Source organism: Saccostrea cucullata, unplaced genomic scaffold (assembly GCF_032062105.1).
Source record: "Saccostrea cucullata isolate Sc308-1 unplaced genomic scaffold, CSIRO_AGI_Scuc_v1 ctg1835, whole genome shotgun sequence".
Classification (NCBI taxonomy): Eukaryota; Metazoa; Mollusca; class Bivalvia; order Ostreida; family Ostreidae; genus Saccostrea; species Saccostrea cuccullata.
The window spans coordinates 32213-53626 of record NW_026926556.1 but is presented as its reverse complement, the minus strand read 5'-3'; the positions used below and the strand labels follow the sequence as shown (position 1 = coordinate 53626).

The 21414-nt window shown below is 32.3% G+C and overlaps 2 protein-coding genes across 2 annotated transcripts; both read left to right on the top strand.

Moving 5' to 3' along the window:
- The first annotated feature begins 975 nt into the window (after positions 1 to 975).
- LOC134272031 (uncharacterized) lies at positions 976 to 17513 on the top strand. Its single transcript, XM_062754266.1, has 5 exons — positions 976 to 1215; positions 16134 to 16333; positions 16956 to 17063; positions 17163 to 17232; positions 17330 to 17513. The coding sequence occupies exons 2-5, from the start codon at positions 16141 to 16143 to the stop codon at positions 17511 to 17513; spliced, it is 555 nt and encodes a 184-aa protein (XP_062610250.1). The 5' UTR covers positions 976 to 1215; positions 16134 to 16140.
- Positions 17514 to 18595: 1082 nt separating this feature from the next.
- On the top strand, positions 18596 to 20139 carry LOC134272029 (uncharacterized). Its single transcript, XM_062754265.1, has 2 exons — positions 18596 to 18674; positions 19118 to 20139. The coding sequence occupies exons 1-2, from the start codon at positions 18647 to 18649 to the stop codon at positions 19474 to 19476; spliced, it is 387 nt and encodes a 128-aa protein (XP_062610249.1). The 5' UTR covers positions 18596 to 18646; the 3' UTR covers positions 19477 to 20139.
- The last annotated feature ends 1275 nt before the right edge of the window (positions 20140 to 21414 follow it).

The window sequence follows — 21414 nt, the reverse complement described above, 5'->3', positions numbered from 1 at the left end:
CTTTGCCAAAATTAAAAATCACTCGCCAAACTCGATCTCGTACTATAGTGTCAATAAAATTTCAGGACATTGACGTTTTTGTTTTTCGGCCTCAAAGTCAATTATGATTTTCCTGAGGCCATATGTAGTTGTGTTATAGAATTTCACTACAATCTCAAAAGCTGCTCAAGGTATTGCATGAAAGTGTACAATATGGATACCTGTTGGGTTCATGAGTTTGATCTTTGACCATTTGACCCCAAATTACCTACGAATTCTTCTTTTGCCATAGAAAATTGTGTCAAATGTCATCACAAATGCTCAAAGGCTCCTCTAGATATAGTGCGGGAACAAAAGCATTTAAGATTTTATGAATTAATGAACTTCAGCTTTGGCATTTGTCTTAAAATTAATAGGAATTTGTCAGAGGTCATCGGGATATTCTAAGTAAAATGATATTGCAAAAGTTCAAAGGCTAATAAAGACATCACTCTGAAACGAAAGTGCTACAGAAAGTCACAAAGACAGACTGATGGATGGACAAGATATTCAGAAATATTCTAAGGAACAGTTAAAACATATAAAAGATAAAGAAATGAGGTTAACTTAAGATTTAATCTCTTTTTATTTGAAAAACATCTTTCATGGAAATCGGATATATAGCCATTTTCTCTGGTTATATACTGTATATAATAAACGAAAAACAATGGGATTAAATTGATATACCTTAATTTAAAATTTCAAATAAGCTGTATTTGTAAATTTAAAGGAAAGACTATTCAAAAATATACATTGTACAAAAATTAACATAGTAAAAAGAATGGAAAAATATAAGGCCAAGAACTAATAGTAAATATTATTTGGTCTATTGTTAAATGGAACAATGAAGTTGAAAAACCTACATATTATTTTTTACCACTTTTTTATCTGTAGTCATGTGAGGCAAACATCGGCTTTTCCGTACATATTTTTTTATACAAGCTCCTCCTTCTTTTGACAAATACACAGCTATGTCCTTGTATAAAGGTCAAGAAGTTGATCATGTGATATCACTTAGTGTGAGGAACACAATATTGTGAAAATTTAGTTTTCCTGTTTATATCTTGTTTAACAAAGATGCTTTTAGATGGAAAGAAAATACATAGTGTATAATATTTCTGTGATTTTCCAATAGTTCTTGTGGACTGTTATTGTCTCATCACCGCGCACGTGAATTTCGACGAAAACACTGAAGTGGTAAGATTATGTCTTTTTCTTAAATTTTTCGTTCTCAAAAATTGTATTTCCATTTGACCCTGGCACGAAAATATACTGTTAACTGTCTTGAATTCATATTTAGAGGGATCATTATTAAAATGTAGTTAGGCAAAAACACACAACAGTTCGCATGCTCTACGTATGAACAATTTCTTAAACGAGGTATTGACAAGCAAGTTGATGAAACAAGAATATCAACAGTCTCGTTTAAAGTCATCATTTCGTAAATTTTATGGTCGATACAATGACCTTGTCAGCAAATACAATTTATCATTGAATCAAATGCTGACTGACGTTTTTCATACCAATTGTTAGTCCATTATTTATACACTGAATTGACCACGGATTTTTTCCGTTATTTCCTGATTATGACAAGGAGCACACGGCGGGTGTGACCGGTCGGCAGGGGATGCTCACTCCTCCATGGCACCTGATCCCACCTCTGATGTTTCGGAGGTCCGTGTTTGCTCTGCTCTTATTTTGTATATTTGTTTAATGGACGTTGAGATTGAATACTGTTCGTTATTTCCATATCCTTCTTCGTCAAAACATACAAATTGTCAAGTGCTTCCTTGTCCCCTACTTGAAAATGTTTTTTTTTTTTTTTTTTTTTCTCGTAAGACAGACCTTGTCATAGGCGTTATCGTTATCAAATATACAATTCCTACTACAATATTAACCACTGAATAAAAATAATGAACCTTTCACATCTGTTACATGATTTTGTGTTTATGTTCATCGCTTATGTTATGTTCTGATCAGACAGCTATTTGGGATTTATGGTTGCAATTCAATTTCTTGTTAACTTCATGATCAAAAAGTTGACAAACTAATTGACAAACTTCCATATAATTATATTGAAAATCTAAAGTAAATGATATCTCAGTTATTTAATATTTATATTATTACTGAAATATTCAACTATTTCTCATTATGTAAATTTGAGGTCTGTGATAGCAAATTGCTTAATTAAAAACATTTCTTCGCAAACTTGCTTACACTGGGCATACTACATGTATTATTTTTAAACACAGATCTACCATCTCTCATTATAACGATCAATCAAATCATTAATTCAATTTATAGAATTTGACTTAATAAACTCTGCACAAATTATTTTACGCTACTGCAAAAGGGTTTCTAAGAAATAAAATACATTCCACAGTCATTTGTTGATTGAGTAGGACTGAGACAACAATTTTCCGTTACAAGTGACCTACATAGTTAAGTCATTTTCACATTGTGATGTCTCAAACAAGGAGCTAAACGTTATTCAGATTCTGCTATTTATTAAACTCTTATATGGCTATGAGTGTACCAATTTATTTTCAGATCTGATTTGTGGTTTCGTAGATATAGAGATAGTTTGCGAACTTTTTAATCACCCTTCGTATTATTTTATTCAAATTATAAAAATAGGCTAAATGTCTGACTGTGATATTTTTTATGATGATCATAATAAATTGTTTATTTTATACATTTAGCTGAATATTCACTTAAATTTTGAAAAAAAAAATAACATGAACTTTACAGTAGAGGCTAAATAAGAAAATTGAATACATCATGTGAAAAACAAAGACGGTTATCCACCATTATTTAGCCTTAGAATCAGCTACCACACATGGTTTGCTGTATGTACCGACATTTTCTTAAATATTCAGCAACGGCGCACAAGTCTGATACATGTATAGGATGATCAAGTAGGAACGATGTGATGCAATATTGATGATATTGAACAAAAAACCCCTAAAGATTATTCGAATCTTGGCATACTTACATGTAGAACATTTCAATTTCTCATCCCATCCACCCCTCCGAAAATACTGATTTCCTAATACATTGTATTTCATTAGCATTTAACACTTACATAAAAGAATGCATTGTGATATAAACTGTTAACGAAAATCGTCAAATTTTGCTTCTCAAATAAATTTACATTCTTTTTTACATTCATTTCATTCTTTTTTCTTTGAGAAGCAGTTTGTTAAATCTTTGGTTTATTATTTTTTTTAGATTTTCACACGACAATATTACAATTTTGCTTAACTTTACTTGATGAGTAAGATTTTTTCTTCATTCGATTAGCAAATACGTAAAAAAAAATTAAGAATTATCTCCGTTTTGAAACATCATATCGTCCACAAACTGACACTCTTAAAGATCATTCCCAGATAATCTACATATAACTAAAGTACATATGTAGTTTTATTGTAGAACGGAACAGAGATAGATTAAGGGAAATTCCGACAGCATCCAAATGAGTCAAATCATATGTGAGATGTTTAAGCAGCGACAAAATTCGTTTTACACAAATAATAAATATACCTCTTATCTTTTCTTTTTGCTCTCATTATGGTGTTTTGTTGAGGGCTTTCAAGCTTACAGGAGGTTTGACTCCTCTTTTCCCTCGTTTTGATGGATTTTTTTGTCCTTATTAGCATCTCCCCGTTCATTTTTAAGTTTTCTAAAAGCTGTGGTAATTGAAATCACTTAGTCTTAAGTATCTTAAGTAGGTAATTACAAACAATATGAAATGTTAAGGAAGTCGACACTCCTCTTACAAAATTCAGTATAAGTGCATGACAGGTTGGCTTTCGCTCTACTCTATATGCTGTCTCCTTTACCAAAGTTTTGCTTGTCATTTCTTGTTCTTAAATAAAAAGTGAAACTAGTTCTAAATATATTTAAAAGGTCGATTTCTTTCCTTGGAAATTATAATCTTATATAATGGAATCAAAATTCACATAATTCTCAGGTCTCTATTACTAAAACAATAAACGAGGGCTATCTTTTAGTGACTTTTAAAAATACAACTAATTAGACTAATCATAAAGACTTCAGTTCAGCAAAATATACTACAACTTTCGTTTCAACAGATTAAAGTCCCACAAAATCACTTTTTCCAACTTAAATAAGTACAAATATACGCATAGAAACTCTACAACAGCGTTACCAAGCAAGTTTAAGTCCATGCATCGTGACATTTCTGATTTTCTCTCAAGTTCCTAGGCACGTTAAAGACTTAGTCTGCATGTCCCTTACAGACTTACTACTGATCTAAGCTTTTAATGCTATATAGCTCTACATATGCAAGGATGAACTCATATCTTTAGATATAAACGCATGTCTACGAAGTCACATCCTTATACTGCCACTCAGAAATTTGTGAAGCAGGAACGTCTTTTTTCCCAGTAGCGGTATTACTAGAGCTCATTATCACTCATCAGGATGGATTCTCAATCAAGACATCAAATCAAACATAAACTAATCCGAACTAGTAAACTTAGAAACTATTTTTTACGCACAACGTTTATAGTAGGCCAACTCTATAACGGAGTTATTCTTTTTCATGTTAACTACTCAGTATAGATGTAAATACAATGCTTATTTGTTTTCTGTTTTGTTAGTAAGCAGGGATCACAAATGTAAACTTATGTTTAATAGTTGTTAATTTATTTGATTACTTGAGCGATTCTATATATAGCAATATTTATGGGTAAAAATTTCATTTTTTTTTTCGTTTTCAGTTTTAATTTTCTGACAATTGGTTCGACTTACGTATATCATGTTTACATACATGGCTTTTAATCTATCGATATCTTTATCGTTATAGTATTCAGTTGACTTTTAGTTGACGGTCAACTGACCGTCAACTGACCATTGATTGAATTTTTGCCATACAAATGAGGTAGCGATTAACTCGTTGAATAAGTCTAAAGCAATGGTATATTTTTACGAACAAAACAAGAAACACAAAACACTTGATGCATGACAGGTTTTCAGAATTCTTTCAAAATTTAAAAAAGAGCACAAAAATAGGGACCTATACTGGCTACAGTGTTTTGTATTCCTATTATTTGTTTAAAAATACCAAGCTTAGTAAAACAAATCTTTACATTTTATATACTTACAAAAGTACATGAGATATATTTCACACGCTGCATCATCACGAAGACAATAATGTTTCAAATCAAAATGCCCATCTTCTACAGAAAACACACATGTACTGATTCAAATCTTGGTTGTTGTTATTATGGTATAACAAACCCGATCTATGATAATGAAATGTTGAACCCAACAGAAATGTAGCGTGGGAGAAATTTTCTTACAAGCCGGAGTTGTCACCTAGTGGCCAACTCTTGTTTTGCATGAAATTTCAAAGTATTAGCTTTCAGCTAACGGTCCACTGGCCGTTTTATGCACATCAGTTGATCGCTTTTCAGAAAAGCATTCAACTCCGATTGGTCAACTGTTTTCGCATTATTACTTGACGACTAGTTGACGGCTAGTTCACGACTACTGGACGGTCAACTACACATTTTCGTATGGGTTATGAATTAAGAAAAAAATATCAAGGGTCATTCCCCGATGCAATACATAAAATTTACGTTTAGAACTGTAAAGTGTTAAGATTAGACTTGATTACACGGCCAAATTTATAAATACACCGTAAATTGTCAGATTTTTTTTTTAATCATTTTTGCAGATATATCTGAGGAAATACATTATCTAATGCTGTATTGAATAACATTAAAGGAGATATTTTTCTATATGTGACGAAGATAATTTAAAAAGACAGAAAAGATATATTTTCTTGTATGGTCTATTTTGGGCCTAGTTTTTAGCTCTACTGGTCAGAGACCAGAAGAGCTTATGCGATAGTAATGCGTCCGGCGTCCGTCAGTCCGTCTGTCCGTGTTTACGAGAGTGCATTTATTGGGTATTTTTCATGCCAAGATTGTACTTATTGGGTACTTTTTGCCTATTGGGTATACCCAATAAGAAGTGCCGCTGAATATGCCTAAAACACCCTAATTGGGTATTTGCAGGTAAGTACCCAACAAAACTTGGACACGACGATTTGTCCAAAAAAGTGTCCAAAAAAGTTGTTTTCACGGACGCACCGTGTTTTGTTGTTTCAGTTTAACATTCGGAACTCTAAATTCTCGAGAGTTCCGAAAATCAACTTCCGTTGATCCTGATCATAACAACGTTTGTTTTCATGGAAAAGAATATGGCGACTAAGAAACACTTAATGTCAACAAGATTTTCTGATTGACAAGAGAAAAGGTAAGTTTATTCGATTAATATTTATCCATTGCTGGGTTCTTGTTTAAGGAAAACAGATTTTAATGTAATTTTGAAAACAGTTGTGCACAAAATTAAAATAGATATATCGGAACAATTAATCCTAAGTTTGTATTTTGAATTTTCTCTGTCTTTTTAACTCTCTTGAGGGGGAGAAGTATTAAGTAAATGATCGTATATTGTTAGATAATCTTTAATAAATTGAAAGTGTTTATTATATAAATTTATATCATAACCAACTAAGTATGTTCTGACAATGTATATTGGAAAGGGAAATGAAAATTTTAACAATCGTATGTTCATAAATCAGCTGTAAATTATCGGTTCATGTATAGACAGTATTACAATCGCAAAGTGAGCTGACATGATGATAAATGGGATAATTGACAACAACTAAATAATTGTATGTAAGTTTATCTCATCTGATATGTAACTTAAGAGATCCAATGTATTACTGAAAAACTTTCAGTCAAAACAGTGCTTCTTTCTGTCTTTGAATGATTTTGAATGAGTGTTTGCTTTATTTTGATTATTTTTAAAATTATTGTTTTTGTCATTTGTTTAAATTAATTTAAAACAATACTGAAAATGATATGATGGGTGTGTTATTAGCATCGCGCTACACCCGGGGCTTCCATTTTTGAGGATGGGGCTAGTGGTTTTCTGCACTGAGGAATCCCCTTGGGCTATTAGGAATTTTAAAATACACATGTAATACATGAAAAGCAACACCGGTATTTTCACTCTTTTTTGCTATTAAATTCCCTAATATGGAAATATTCTAGACAGCATGCTCATATTATCCATAAATCTCCACAACTGCATCCATTTTGCAGTACTACAAGACTGATTTACTTAAAAACGATCTTTTATTTCCTAATTTGAATTCCCCCCTTTCCTTTGTTTAATATAGCAATATTTGCTTGTACATATATGCCTCACAGATATCTCATTATTAAATTATATACATTCACTCAATCAGCTCAATGATAAGTGTCATGCAATTATGTAGCGTTTTTTTTAAAGCCATGTATGGCGTAACTGATCAAAAATATATTTTTGAAAAATACAAAATTAAGTAAAGAAATATAGTTAATACATTTTAATTAAATCTTTTCATACAATTCGGAGCACGGAGAACACCCCGTTTTATCTAATAATACGATTTTATCTTCTCTGTAATGTGTTTTTTAAATCTTTTGTATTTTCTTCCAAGTCGGAGAAAATTCCGAGAATCCAAATTAAATTTTGATATCTTTATAACGCAATTGACTTAGATTTTGTAATTTACGGAAAATTTCTATCTTTCTCATGTTTATATAAAGTAATGATACAAATAATAAGTTCTTATAATTTTAGTCTAATAATTTTCATTGTACATACGCCATATATGGCTTTAAATGATTCAAGATGAAAACAAAATGATTTTTGCTTCGTTTTAATTAGACGAACTAGTGAATGACCAGAAAAGGAATATTTAAAATCTTTTTTTTCCTTTTTTTTAAATCATTAATTTAAATGATTCAAGATGAAAACAAAATGATTTTTGCTTCGTTTTAATTAGACGAACTAGTGAATGACCAGAAAAGGAATATTTAAAATCTTTTTTTCCCTTTTTTTTAAATCATTAATTTATGTATGATTAAATTTTACCAGCGAAAATTAAATTTAACTTTAATTTGAAAAAGTCTCATCTGTAGTTAATACCCTGACTTTTTTCACGATGAACTTTTTTTCAATGTTACTTTTTAATTTTTGCCTCTATATTTGGGGTTGTCACTTTTTACTCGGGGATAGTAACTTTATTGCCACCAAGCTGTGGATTAGTACTTGATTTCCTTTGTTGCACAGCGATGACTATGATTTAATAGCACAACAAGCTAATGGGTTTACGTATGTGAATTTATATGAATAATGCTTACTTGTGATTTTAGGATAACTGGAGATAATGATTCCTTTTTTCCATTGATATTACATAAATATTTTCCTAAGTATTATGTTACAATAAATTGGTTTAGATTTTTTTATGATAAAAGTAATCAATAATTACAATAGAAATTAAAACCATAATTATCATGTTCATTGAGGATTTTCAATATGTAACAGATCAAACAGGAACTTCAATTGTGAACATTGCAGAGAACACACTCATCAGAAGATGACCCTCAGAAATAGGACAATTGTAAGTATAAATCAGTAAAATGAACAGGAATACTTAAGTTTGAGAAAAGTACCTTAGTATTTTTTCTAGTGTTTGCCAACATTTTCATGCACACTGTTTGCTTGTTTGTACTATCATTTTATTTTAAATTCTTCAGATGCCCTTTACCTTTGCCAGTTTTGAATGATTTGTTTTAAGGGCATCTGAGGGTTGGTTCCAGAACTTGTATTGTAAAGTAAATACTGGGGTACTATACGGTCATAGGCTATCTTAATGTATAACATTTTGTTCTGATAGAGGTGGCATACAGGAAAAGAAACAATACTAGATATCACTTCAAAGGAATAAACAGCTTCATCTTGTAGGTGTATTTTATTTAAGGATCACTACTTCATGTCTGATGTGCTGAAAGTTATTCATAATCTGTTTGACCGTAATTTTTCATATTTTCGACTTCTATCCAGTTTAGTCAATTTTAATTAAATTTTTGCAAAGCATACCCCAGGAAGGGGGGATGGAGTGTAAAGTGTGTCTCTGTCCCTGTCAATATAATTTCAAAGCAGTTAGTAAGGTTTTGGTCAATTTTAAATCCTCTTTAGAAGAACCATTGGGCTAAAAACAATACTAATGTGAAAGCTTTATCATTAAGTGTAGCGATGTTTTTGAACATTACGTACCCATAATGTACTGATAGTGTTACATTAGAAGTCTAAAATTTGCAAGGAATAGGTGTAAAATCTTTTTAAAATCTCCTTCTTAACAATCAGAAACTAACATACTGTCTAATTAATATGTTTTGTGTGTTGAATGATCATTCCATTTTGATAAAATTATGGCGGATGGGGGGTAGGATGAAGATGCAGTTAGAGATAGAAGAAAAAAAAGAGTTGATAGAATTTAGTTTTTCTTCCATTTTATTTATCAATACATATTTCTGAATAAGAAATATACTTCTACTTTGGTTGGGTTTGATCAACATAAAGGGTTATCTTGCTGTAGTCAAGAAAAACATGTTTTATACGGCAAAGAAATGCCTTTATCTAATTGCAGAATGAATAAAATGAACAGAGGCAGAACTGAAGGAGATGCATGAAATGAGGAATATTTCAAAGATTGCCTGAGCATAACCACTGCTACTGGATAAACATATGGCGATATAAAAGGGCAGGGTCAATGAAGGTATCATACAGTATAGGCCATGAGAGACCCTGAAGAAGAAAGTATTGAACAGAAACAAAAATAAAACCATTTTGACATTTATTGAAATTAGGATCAAAGTCTTACATGTAAAATTTGGGCATGTAATGACTTTTCTCTAGCTCTAAGACTTATAACTGTGATGATTTGATTTAATATCTTTATCCCGATTTATCGAAAAGATTTGGACATAGTGCATCAATTATTTTAAAGTTTTGATACAATGAATTCATTCATTGTACTTGTAACTGAGTTTTCTGGTGCGACACTGTTTTATCGGCTTCAAAACTAAGTTTGTGATTTCCAAACCAGATTAATGAGATCATGTAATATCTTTTAACATCGGTGACTATTTAATCCATTCTTTTACATCTCAGAAGTATTTTAATTATTACAGAGAAAATATGCATTGTACATGTATCTGTAATAAACAGGATTATAGAAATTTTCCATATAATACAACACAATCTTAGCAAATGGAGGCAAATATTTTATCAAGGGTGTGATCTATTTATCAATATGGTTTTCAGCATCTTGCTCTACCTGTAATGACTTGCTCCAAGTTCCAATATTTAAATTTAAATTTTGCAAACATGGTCATACAATATTTTAGAAGCCAAATAGTTTAGGCACAAAATGCTTATATATTTCCTATCATTTGTAAAGTGTACACTGAATAAAATGTGGAATGTTAGAATTAAAGTATTAAATATGTTTTGGATTTATGTATGCTTATGATGATAAATTTGAATTCAACTAGGGAAGGTAAATGTCATACTTATTGGGTTTGCAATCTAATGCAAGAGTATAAATATCCAAGACAAATTTGCCAATTTTAATGAAGGGTATAAGTAATCCAAGAAGAATTGGACAGGTAAACATCACCTGTTGGGTTTTTTTCTAATGTTGGAATGTAATATCCAAGAAGAGTTGAACCAATGTCCAATACCTATTGGGTTTTCTTTCTTATGAAAAAAAATTTGAGTAACCCAAGAAGAATGTCCAATACCTTTTAGCTTATATACTATTGAAGGGATGAATATTTCCAAGAAGAATTGGACAGGTGTCCATTACATATTGGGTATTATTCTGATGAGGGGATTCTCAAAAACCCAAGAATTAGACAAGTATCCATTGCCTGTTGGGTAGGATGTAGATATCCAAGAGGAGTTGGACGGATGTCCATTACCTGTTGGATGGTATTCTGATGAAACAATTCAAGAAACCATAGAAGAATTGGACAAGTGTCCATTACCTATTGGGTGATATGTAGATATCCAAGAGGAGTTGAACAGGTTTCCATTACCTGTTGGGTGGTATTCTGATGAAACAATTCAAGAAACCCAAGAAGAATTGGACAAGTGTCCATTACCTGTTGGGTGCGATGTAGATATCCAAGAGGAGTTGGACGGATCTCCATTAGCTGTTGGGTGGTATTCTGATGAAACAATTCAAGAAACCCAAATAGAATTGGACAAGTGTCCATTACCTGTTGGGTGCGATGTAGATATCCAAGAGGAGTTGGACAGGTGTCCATTACCAGTTGGGTTGTATTTTGATGATGCAATTCAAGAAACCCAAGAATTAGACAAGTGTCCATTGCCTGTTGGGTGGGATGTAGATATCCAAGAGGAGTTGGACAGGTGTCCATTACCTGTTGGGTGGTATTTTATGAGGAAATTCAAGAAACCCAAGAATTAGACAAGTGTCCATTGCCTGTTGGGTGGGATGTAGATATCCAAGAGGAATTGGACGGATGTCCATTACCTGTTGGGTGTTATTCTGATGAAACAATTCAAGAAACCCAAGAAGAATTGGACAAGTGTTCATTACCTGTTGGGTGGAATGTAGATATCCAAGAGGAGTTGGACAGGTGTCCATTACCTGTTGGGTTGTATTTTGATGATGCAATTTAAGAAACCCAAGAATTAGACAAGTGTCTATTGCCTGTTGGGTGGGATGCAAATATCCAAGAGGAGTTGGACAGGTGTCCATTACCTGTTGGGTTGTATTTTGATGAGGAGATTCAAGAAACCCAAATAGAATTGGACAATGTACACTTGTTCAATTGTTCTTGGGTAGTTTAATCCCTTCGTCAAAATACAACCCAACAGGTATTGGACACCTGTCCAATGCCTGTTGGATACCTTCATTCTCTCCAACATGTAATGGGCGTTTGCTTATTATTAATTGGTCATGACTCAAAAAAGTTCTCCTTAAATACTTAATTTTGTTATTCAAGAAAGGTTGAACAGAGTCTGTGATGTGTTGAGTTGTATTTTCACAATTCAGTTTTTTTCCACCTAGGTATTCATATATTTAAAAATTTGATATTTGAAATATACAGGTGTATATCCTTATTGCTAAGAACAAATTAGTTAGGTGTTACAATAAAAGAGCTATATCACAGAAATTGACAAAAAATATGGGTTCCAAAACCAAAGGTTTTCAGTCTTGTCTGAATTTACCAGCAAATATTAAATATATAATAAATTGGGAATGAATAAAAAACAATAAGAAAAAACCCAATAAAATACGGACACGATGATTAATATCCAATTAGATTTGAACAGTAACTACCCAAATAATGCTCTCTCGTGTGTACACTTTTTTTGTATCCAATAAGCAGTATCCAATAGGACTTGGACTGGATGTACCCAATATATAACCAAATGTGTGTCTGTCCGTCTAGCTGTCTGTCTGTCCGTCTGTCTGTGAACATTTTTTTAAAAATGCTACTCCTTCTACAGTTTTGGTCTGATTACAATATAACTTAACATAACATAAGTAGACTACAGTAAGATACATAATTCTGTGTATCGGTTTTCAATTTCGATGAACGGTGTTGCTATGGTTACTAAAAATAGAAATTTCTGTAAAATTCTTTCAAAATGCTACTCCTCCTTCAGTTTTGATCTGATTTCTAATTAACTTGGCACACAAGTTGACTACACTAAGATACATAATTCTGTTTATCGGTTTTTGATTCCGATAAACGGTGTTGCTATGGTTACTTAAAAAAGAAATTTCTGAAAAAATCTTTCAAAATTCTACTCCTCGTACAGTTTAGGTCTGATTTCAGTAGAACTTAGCAACACAAGTAGACTACGCTAAGATACTCAATTCTATGTATCTGATTTTGATTTTGATGAATGGTGTTGCCATGATTACTATTAATAGAAATGTCTATGAAATTATTTCAAAATGCTACTCCTCCTACAGTTTTGGACTGATTTCAATAAAACTTGGCACACAAGTAGACTACACTAAGATACACAATTCCGTTTATCGGTTTTTGATTTTGACCGTTGCCGTGGTTATAAAAATAGAAATTTCTGTGAATTTCTTACAAAATGCTACGTCTCCTACAGTTTTAGACTGATTTCAATGTAAGTTGGCACGTGCACACAAGTAGACTACACTAAGATACACAATTCTTTATATCGGTTTTTGACTTCGATAAACATTATTGTCTTGATTACTAAAAATAGAAATTTCTGTTTAATACTCTAAAAATATCATTCAAATACAGGTTTAGTCTGATTATAATATAATGTGGCATGCAAGAAGACTACACTAAGAACATAAAAAGACTTAATCAAGATTCATTATTCAATTTTCTGTTGCTGTAAAGTTTCAGTTCCCAACTGCTTTAGTATTTTTCTCTTCCTTTGCTATAAATACCAACCAGTAGAGCTTCAGTCTCGAGAAAGACTTCTGTTTTAAGGGATAAGATCAATCTAAATACGTTTGCAGCCCATCCATTTTCACGCATTGGTAAACGTATTCATCAATTTGTTTTCAGTTTTATGCTGTGTTGCTGAAAACATGCATTTCTGTGTAGATTTATTTTAAGTAAGATTTTTTCTGATCATAGCGATAAAACTTGGTATGCTTTATACTAGGGATGTTCAATAAATAATGTCATCAGCTCGATGACACACAAACATACAAATCATAAGTCTGACTTTCTCTAATTGTTGAATTCATAATGAGTTGATAACAGTTTACGTGTCCGCTTTTCGTCACAAAATTTTATTGTGAAATGCTGGAAAACAAGGGCTACTGGAGACACTGCATTTAAAATGATTCAAGAATCAGTAAACTAGAGTGAAATTAAACGCTTCATTAAAGCTGTTGTAAAACTCATTAAGAATCCCAAAAATAAATTAATTGAAATATGTTTAATTTACAGCAACCAATGCCTGTTTTATACACAAATGAGCAGATGGATTTCATAAAACAAAAATGATATACCGGTAATGGGCATCAGAAATGGGCACCGCCCTTGGCTACAAGGACATACAACATGTATATTTGCGAAATTTCAACAAACTATCACTGAATATGTTTGATTGATTTTGAGACAAATAGCAAATTTGATTGCCATCAATTTGGGGGTAGTTGATGCTGTTTTAAAGAAACAATTCTACATTGTATAATCCAAAGTTAATATTAGAACTAAAAATGATGCAGAATTTAAGAAATAAAGGTCTAGACCAAAATCTGCATAAGCTCAGGATTGAACCTACTGAAGTACGTCTGTTTATCTCTTCTGTATGTCTTCTCTATGTGCAGGAAATATTTGAAATATGGAAACTTCTTGGTTTAAGATAGAGGATAACTCTAATATTATTAGCTCACCTCAGCCGAAGGCTCAAGTGAGCTTTTCTGATCAAAATTTGTCCGTCGTCTGTCGTCTTCGGCGTCGTAAACTTTTCACATTTTCATCTTCTGCTCAAGAACCACTGGGCCAATTTCAACCAAACTTGGCACAAAGTATCCTTGGGTAAAGGGAATTAAAGTTTGTTCAAATGAAGGGCCACGCACTTTTCCAAGGTGAGATAATCATGAATTTGTTAAAAATTAATGGCATTTTTAAAAAAATCTTCTTCTCAAGAACCACTGGGCCAGGAAAGATGAAACTCATGTGGAATCATCGTTAGGTAGTTTAGATTCAAGTTTTTTAAAATCATGACCCCCGAGGCAAGGGTGGGGCAAAAATGGCCGACCCAAGTTTTACATAGGAATACATAGGAAAAATCTTTAAAATCTTCTTCTCAAGAACCACTAGGACAGGAAAGATGAAACTCATGTGGAATCATCCTCAGGTAGTGTAGATTCAAGGTTGTTCAAATCATGACCCCTGGGGCAAGGGTGGGGCCAACATGGCCGACCCAAGTTTTACATAGGAATATATAGGAAATATCTTTAAAAATCCTTCTCAATTATCACTGGGCCAGGAAAGATGAAACTCATGTGGAATCATCCTCAGGTACTGTAGATTCAAGTTTGTTCAAATCATGACCTCCGGCCCTGGGGATAAGGTGGGGCCAAAATGGCCGACCCAAGTTTTACATAGGGATATGTAGGGAAACCTTTTAAAATCTGCTTTTCAAGTATTTCAAAGCTATGATTAGTGATATTTATATGGGATCATCCTCAGGAAGTGCAGATTCTAGTTTGTTGAAATGATGAACGGAAGAGGGGGGGGGTTAGTAAATTCAAGCCCGATGTGCTCAGGTGAGCGCTGTGGCCCCTGGGCCTCTTGTTTATCTTTTATTTTATTTTTGGCAGAGTATAAGGACTTTGGTGTATTCATCTCCTAAGAATTAAACTTTTGTGTTTGTTATGTGATGTTATTTGACAACATTGAGAAATTTTTAACACTCAATGCCAAAAAAGCAGCTATAGTTAATTGTTTGAAAGGGAAGAGACGAGAAGACAGATAAAGTAGTTATTTCCTGAGATTTTTAGAAGGACAACTTTTCCTTATTCTTTAAATTTTGCATCAAAATTTAGTTTTAAAAGAATATCGTTGATATTTGTATTGACAATGAAATACATTCTATAAAAAAATGAAGGATTAAATCAAAATTTAAACCACTGCTAAACTGTTCTAATTAAATTAAGTAGTCCATACATTATTTTCATGAAATGCAATTTTAAATCATGCAAAATAGCAATTCAAATATCCATATTGAATTTAATATTTTTAAGAAAGGGGGCTTTAAGAGGCGAATACCACGTAATTACTCTTTGTGGTATTAGATATTCAGAATAGATAGATTTCTTTTGTTTGAACTGGGGTTACTCCCATATTCATGACTTTATTCCACTATTTCTACTTTTGAGAAACTCATATATATATATATACTCCGTCTTGTTAAAATATTTATATAATTGTATTATGCATCTAAGACCTACTATATTTATTATGCATCAACAAAAGAATTTCTCGTCATCTTAGAAAATAATATTGCATTCGCCACTCTAAACTTTTTTTGAAAAACACCGGTACATACATGCAGTCTATTCATTGTTTAGTTTCCGAGAATTAGAAAAAAAAATATTATTGGAATATACGAGTTCATGGAAAACCCGTTATTAAGAAAATTTGTATGTCATCAGGTAAAATATTTAATGCTAGTGGTTTAATAACTTATTGTAGAAGACAGATGGATCGGAATGTGACATTCCGATCAGTGTCAACCTGTCCCAAAGACGCTTCCACTTGGCTGAGCAACGGCATCAAGTTACAATGCCCCAATGATACACTAGGTAGGAACCTGTACCAGTGTGTACCTAATGAGAACAGATCGTCACTGGTGGAATTTTGTTCTAAAGGGAGTATTGCCAGATTTGAAGCAAGTAAGTCAAAGATATTTGTAAAAAAAAATAACATATAAATTCGAATTAAATTTTTTCCCTTTTAATCTATCAGATATCAGAGTGTATAATTGTATTATACACTACTTGTTTTAAAAAGTATTTGTTTATATGTAAATTCCCCTGTCTTTTGCAGTAACCTACAGCATTTCCACTTATGCATACTATAAATCTACATTATTCTACTGTATATCTCCTCTGTACATATCGTAGTTCTCAGTAAACTACTGTATATATCCCAAACATGGTAAAATCAACAACAGTAGGCTAATTTGACTACTGTTACGCACGGCAATCTATAGTATAGTGCAGCATTTTCCCTAACAATCCCCTGTAGGAAAGGAAGAAATACAGTATTTCGTGAATCTTTTTAGTAATTGTTTAAGTTATTTATTGCTAAAAAGTTTGAAGATCACGATATGGTTTATTAGAATTTTTTCAGTTTAACTTACAAATACAATGAAATTTCGGCAGTTTAAAGGAAAAATGATATTATAAAAATCATACCAAGCATCATCTTAGTAAAAGAGTTCTCATTCAAGACTGAATGACTCAAAATGTGAATCGACCTTTAGTACTTTGAATATTTTCCATATTTCTTTAGATATCTGCCCCTATGCTGTATCTTCAGGATACCTAGACGCCATCGACTGCTCCAGTTTTCTCAAAGGTTGTCCAAGGGAACCTTACAATACCAACGAAGTTATCAAATGTAAGACATAATCTTTTTCGGATAGAATAGAATCCTAAGTGATGAAGGGCTGCAAGTAAAAAAAAATATTCGAAATTATGTGGGTCATTATTGTTTCAGATCCAGCCTGCTTGGAAATAAATCCACAAAAACGCTGTTATTTGGCAAATGAAAACTGTTTAAATAAAACGTAAGTGAATCTATGTACTCATTTTCATTGTCTCATTAAATATTACGACGGATTGAATAAAATTGTTATGTTACTGAATGATTTTGTTTTATTCAAGGAGTCAGGAAATACAGAATTCCACAACTTTTCATCTCATGACTGACTCCTCTGCATACACTCTGTCCACAGACAGCTTCAATCCCACCTCGTTGCCACCAAACAGTACTTCTAATTTGCAGCCGGGGATTTCCTTATTGATCGCACTAGTGGTTATTTTCTTCTCTTTTTACGGCAATCTATAGTATAGTGCAGCATTTTCCTTAACAATCCCCTGTATTATTCATCGAGTAGAAAAGGAAGAAATACAGTATTTCGTGAATCTTTTTAGTAATTGTTTAAGCTATTTATTGCTAAAAAGTTTGAAGATCATGATATGGTTTATTAGAATTTTTTGAGTTTAAATTACAAATGCAATAAAATTTCGGCAGTTTAAAAGAAAATATTATAAAAATTATACCAAGCATCATCTAAGTAAAAGAGTTCTCATTCAAGACTGAATGACTCAAAATGTGAATCGACCTTTAGTACTTTGAATATTTTCCGTATTTCTTTAGATACCTGCCCTTATGCTGTATCTTCAGGATACCTAGACGCTATCAACTGCTCCACTTTTCTCAAAGGTTGTCCTAGAGAACCTTATCTTACCAACGAAGTTATCAAATGTAAGACATAATCTTTTTCGGATAGAATAGAAACCTAAGTGATGAAGGGCTGCAAGTAAAAAAAAATATTCGAAATTATATGGGTCATTATTGTTTCAGATCCAGCCTGCTTGGAAATGAATCCACAAAAACGCTGTTATTTGGCAAATGAAAACTGTTTAAATAAAACGTAAGTGAATCTATGTACTCATTTTCATTGTCTCATTAAATATTACGACGGATTGAATAAAATTGTTATGTTACTGAATGATTTTGTTTTATTCAAGGAGTCAGGAAATACAAAATTCCACAACTTTTCATCTCATGACTGACTCCTCTGCATACACTCTGTCCACAGACAGCTTCAATCCCACCTCGTTGCCACCAAACAGTACTTCTAATTTGCAGCCGGGGATTTCCTTATTGATCGCACTAGTGGTTATTTTCTTCTCTTTTTATTCGAAAAAATGTCGGTCTTGGAGCACAAGTGAGTTAATTTTATGTTTACATGTACATAATTCATATCCTTCTTTTTCTGTATCATAACAGATGCTACATGTAGTAGTCTGTCTAGCTACATTTATATGCAAAGTAAATTTAAAACATCAAACATTTCTGCCGAACGCACATTAATCTCAATAAAACCAGACTACACGTTCCTAAATATATATAAATTGACAAGACGGAGTATTTGCAATGCTCTATATTATGCAGGCCATTCCGACGTGATATGTATGTTAAATTCTAGCTGGAACAGTGCAGGTCGGTATTATTCACTTTTCTGAGATTTTTTATGTACTAAAAAAAGATACATGTTTGTGTAAAACATACAAGATACTAATTTTCTGGTCAACATTTTAAAATTAGTTTTTAGGGGAAAAAAATATACATTTTAAATTAATTTTTAGTAAAAAAAAATATATATATACATTTAAAAGTTAATTATACTAATCTTTAAAATGATATCACTGAAATCAAATTAAAACTCTACAAAGATGAACTTTAAGTGAATAAGGAAAACAGTTAACATTTATAGAATAGTTGCAGAGTACATTAGAAATATCAATTAAATGATTCTGAAAGGCTTTTTGCTTTATATATTAAGATAGGATGGATGTAAAAGAAATATATGTCAAGCCTAAACAGTAGAAAAACATATGATTTTACCGAAATTCATCTCCGCAATGAAACATTGGGTTTTACAGATGTTGTAGCAAATATTAAGCCAAAGGAGAGAGACAAAGATATCGCTGAGATCCATGTCAAAACAGAACCTAAGAAGAACATCCCTGATGTTAACGAGACAGATATAAATACTGAAATAGAGAAGAGAAAGCCTGCTGTCCAAACGACTGGTGTCAATAGTAAACCAGAAGATAGTTTAGGCAATGAAGAAGAAGGAGAGGGGCGCCCTAGTGACACGGATGTGGATGTCAGAAGTGATTCTGAAGATATCAGTGAGTTAATAAAGCAAACAGTGCAAGCACTTTTTCTTGACAATGTATGTTATAATGAATTTTTACTCATTTTATGTCTATGTTTCAAAATGGGGGATACTATTTAAAATACAAAAAAACCTAGACGTTTACATTTAACTAAAATGGAAAGTATATTTGCAAATGAACACAAATGCTAAAGTAGATTTGGGTCCAGGAGAATTATTACATTATGCCAGACAGGGTGGCGTCAATAGTAAGCTGGTAGCAGTTTATTGTGATTCGGAGGCCAGCTTTAATAGTAAACCAGGAAAAAGTTTGCATGTGGTTTAATTACTCCATGTAAACAAGCAAATTCAAAAGAAATTGTGGTCCCCTGCTTTCGTTGTTTTTGTAGGTGAGATGTCATTTTTTGTTGCATATTGTTATATTCAGGTCCTAACATGTGCCATTTAGACATTAACACCAAAGCTGAATTTACAAAAAATAAGGTCAATCGTGAAGGTCAAGGTCAAGGAGTCTAAATTCATAGCATGCTCGGAAATATCTTGTCACAGGTAATGTTCTTGTTAATTATGAAGGCCTTATCTCTATCAAAAGGGACAAGATGTGTTTGTTTAACACTGATGTCCCCGTATGTCAACGTGGCAAAGATTAAACTGTTTTAAATACAATTTAAATATATTGTTACCCAAAGTAGTGTCTTCTCACAAGAAATACGATTGTGAAATATGAAAGCCCTACATATGTAGTACAACCTGTTAAAAAGTTTCATGTATGGCCAAGGATATTTTTTTTTTGAAAAAGTAGGTCAACTCCAAGGTCAAAAGGTAAAGTTCGTTCGTTTCTATACGTTTTTATGTAGAAAGGTCATGTCACAAGGATTGCAAATGTGAAGTATGAATTCAAATTCTTCCCTTTATTGTTCAAAAGTTATGGCCAATGTTTAAGTTTTTAAAAGGTAGGTTAAACTTCAATGTCAGGGGGTCAAAGTTTTTGATATCCAATTAAATGTCTTTTCACAAGAATTGAATATATGAATTACGATACCCTTGCCATAACCCTTCAAAAGTTATGGTCAAGAAGTGCTTTCTTAAAATTTTAGTCAAACTTAATTTCAAAGGATCAAAGTTCCTGGTATTTATTATTCAAGGAAGTTACTTATCACAAGGATCACATATGTGAGTAAAAAAAAACTAGCTTTATTTTTACTGTTCAAAAATTATGGCCAAGGTTAAAGTTTCAAAAAAAAGGTTAAAAAACCATGGCAAAGGTCAGAGCGTCAACGTTTCTGATATCCAATGAAATGTCTTGTAACAGGGATTATAAATGTGGGGATTGAAAGCCCTAACCCTTCAACAGTTATGGCAAACGCTATTCTTTTTTAATAGTAGGTCAAACTCTTAGGTCGAAGCCATATGGTCAGAATTCTTGTTATCAAATGAAATGTTTTGTCACAAGGAGTACATATAGGAAGTATGAAAGTACTGTTCAAAAAGTTATGGCCAAGGTCAGAGTTTTTTTAAAAGAAGGTCAAACTCCAAGGTCAAGTTCAGAATATAATAGGGTCAAAGTTCATGTTACGTGTATCAAATGCTTAAATTGCTAAAATTACTGTTGATACGGTATGTGGAATATGAAAGCCCTAGTCCTTACATTTTAAAAAGTATGGTAAAGTTTAATTTTTTTTTATAAATTCGGAAATCTCTAAGGTCAAGGTCAACGCTCTTGATTTTTAAAGATACCCCAAAAAGGTCTTGTCACAAGGAATACACATTTGAAATATGAAAGTTATAGCTCCACTAAATTAAATTCATAGGCAAGGTTAAAGTTTTTGGTGACGAACGGATAGCTAGACAGACTGAAAAACTGCACGGACTGAGAAACGAATAAGATTAAATGTCCCATCGCTTTCGCGAAAGTAGGAACAAAAATACCAAGAGGAGATTTCTATGGTTTGAAGAAAACTGATACTAATAGTGCACCAGACATTTTATACTTGAAAAATATGAATATTTGCATTTTAATTCAAAACAATAAAATGAGCCAAAGGAAAATATACATGT

Excerpts from the sequence above, each read along its gene's own strand:
- LOC134272031 (XM_062754266.1), top strand. The coding sequence starts at position 16,141 with ATGGATCGGAATGTGACATTCCGATCAGTGTCAACCTGTCCCAAAGAC. Across the intron at positions 17,064-17,162 it reads TACCAACGAAGTTATCAAAT|ATCCAGCCTGCTTGGAAATA; the intron begins GTAAGACATAAT and ends TTATTGTTTCAG. Across the intron at positions 17,233-17,329 it reads GAAAACTGTTTAAATAAAAC|GAGTCAGGAAATACAGAATT; the intron begins GTAAGTGAATCT and ends GTTTTATTCAAG.
- LOC134272029 (XM_062754265.1), top strand. The coding sequence starts at position 18,647 with ATGTTAAATTCTAGCTGGAACAGTGCAG. Across the intron at positions 18,675-19,117 it reads TTCTAGCTGGAACAGTGCAG|ATGTTGTAGCAAATATTAAG; the intron begins GTCGGTATTATT and ends TGGGTTTTACAG.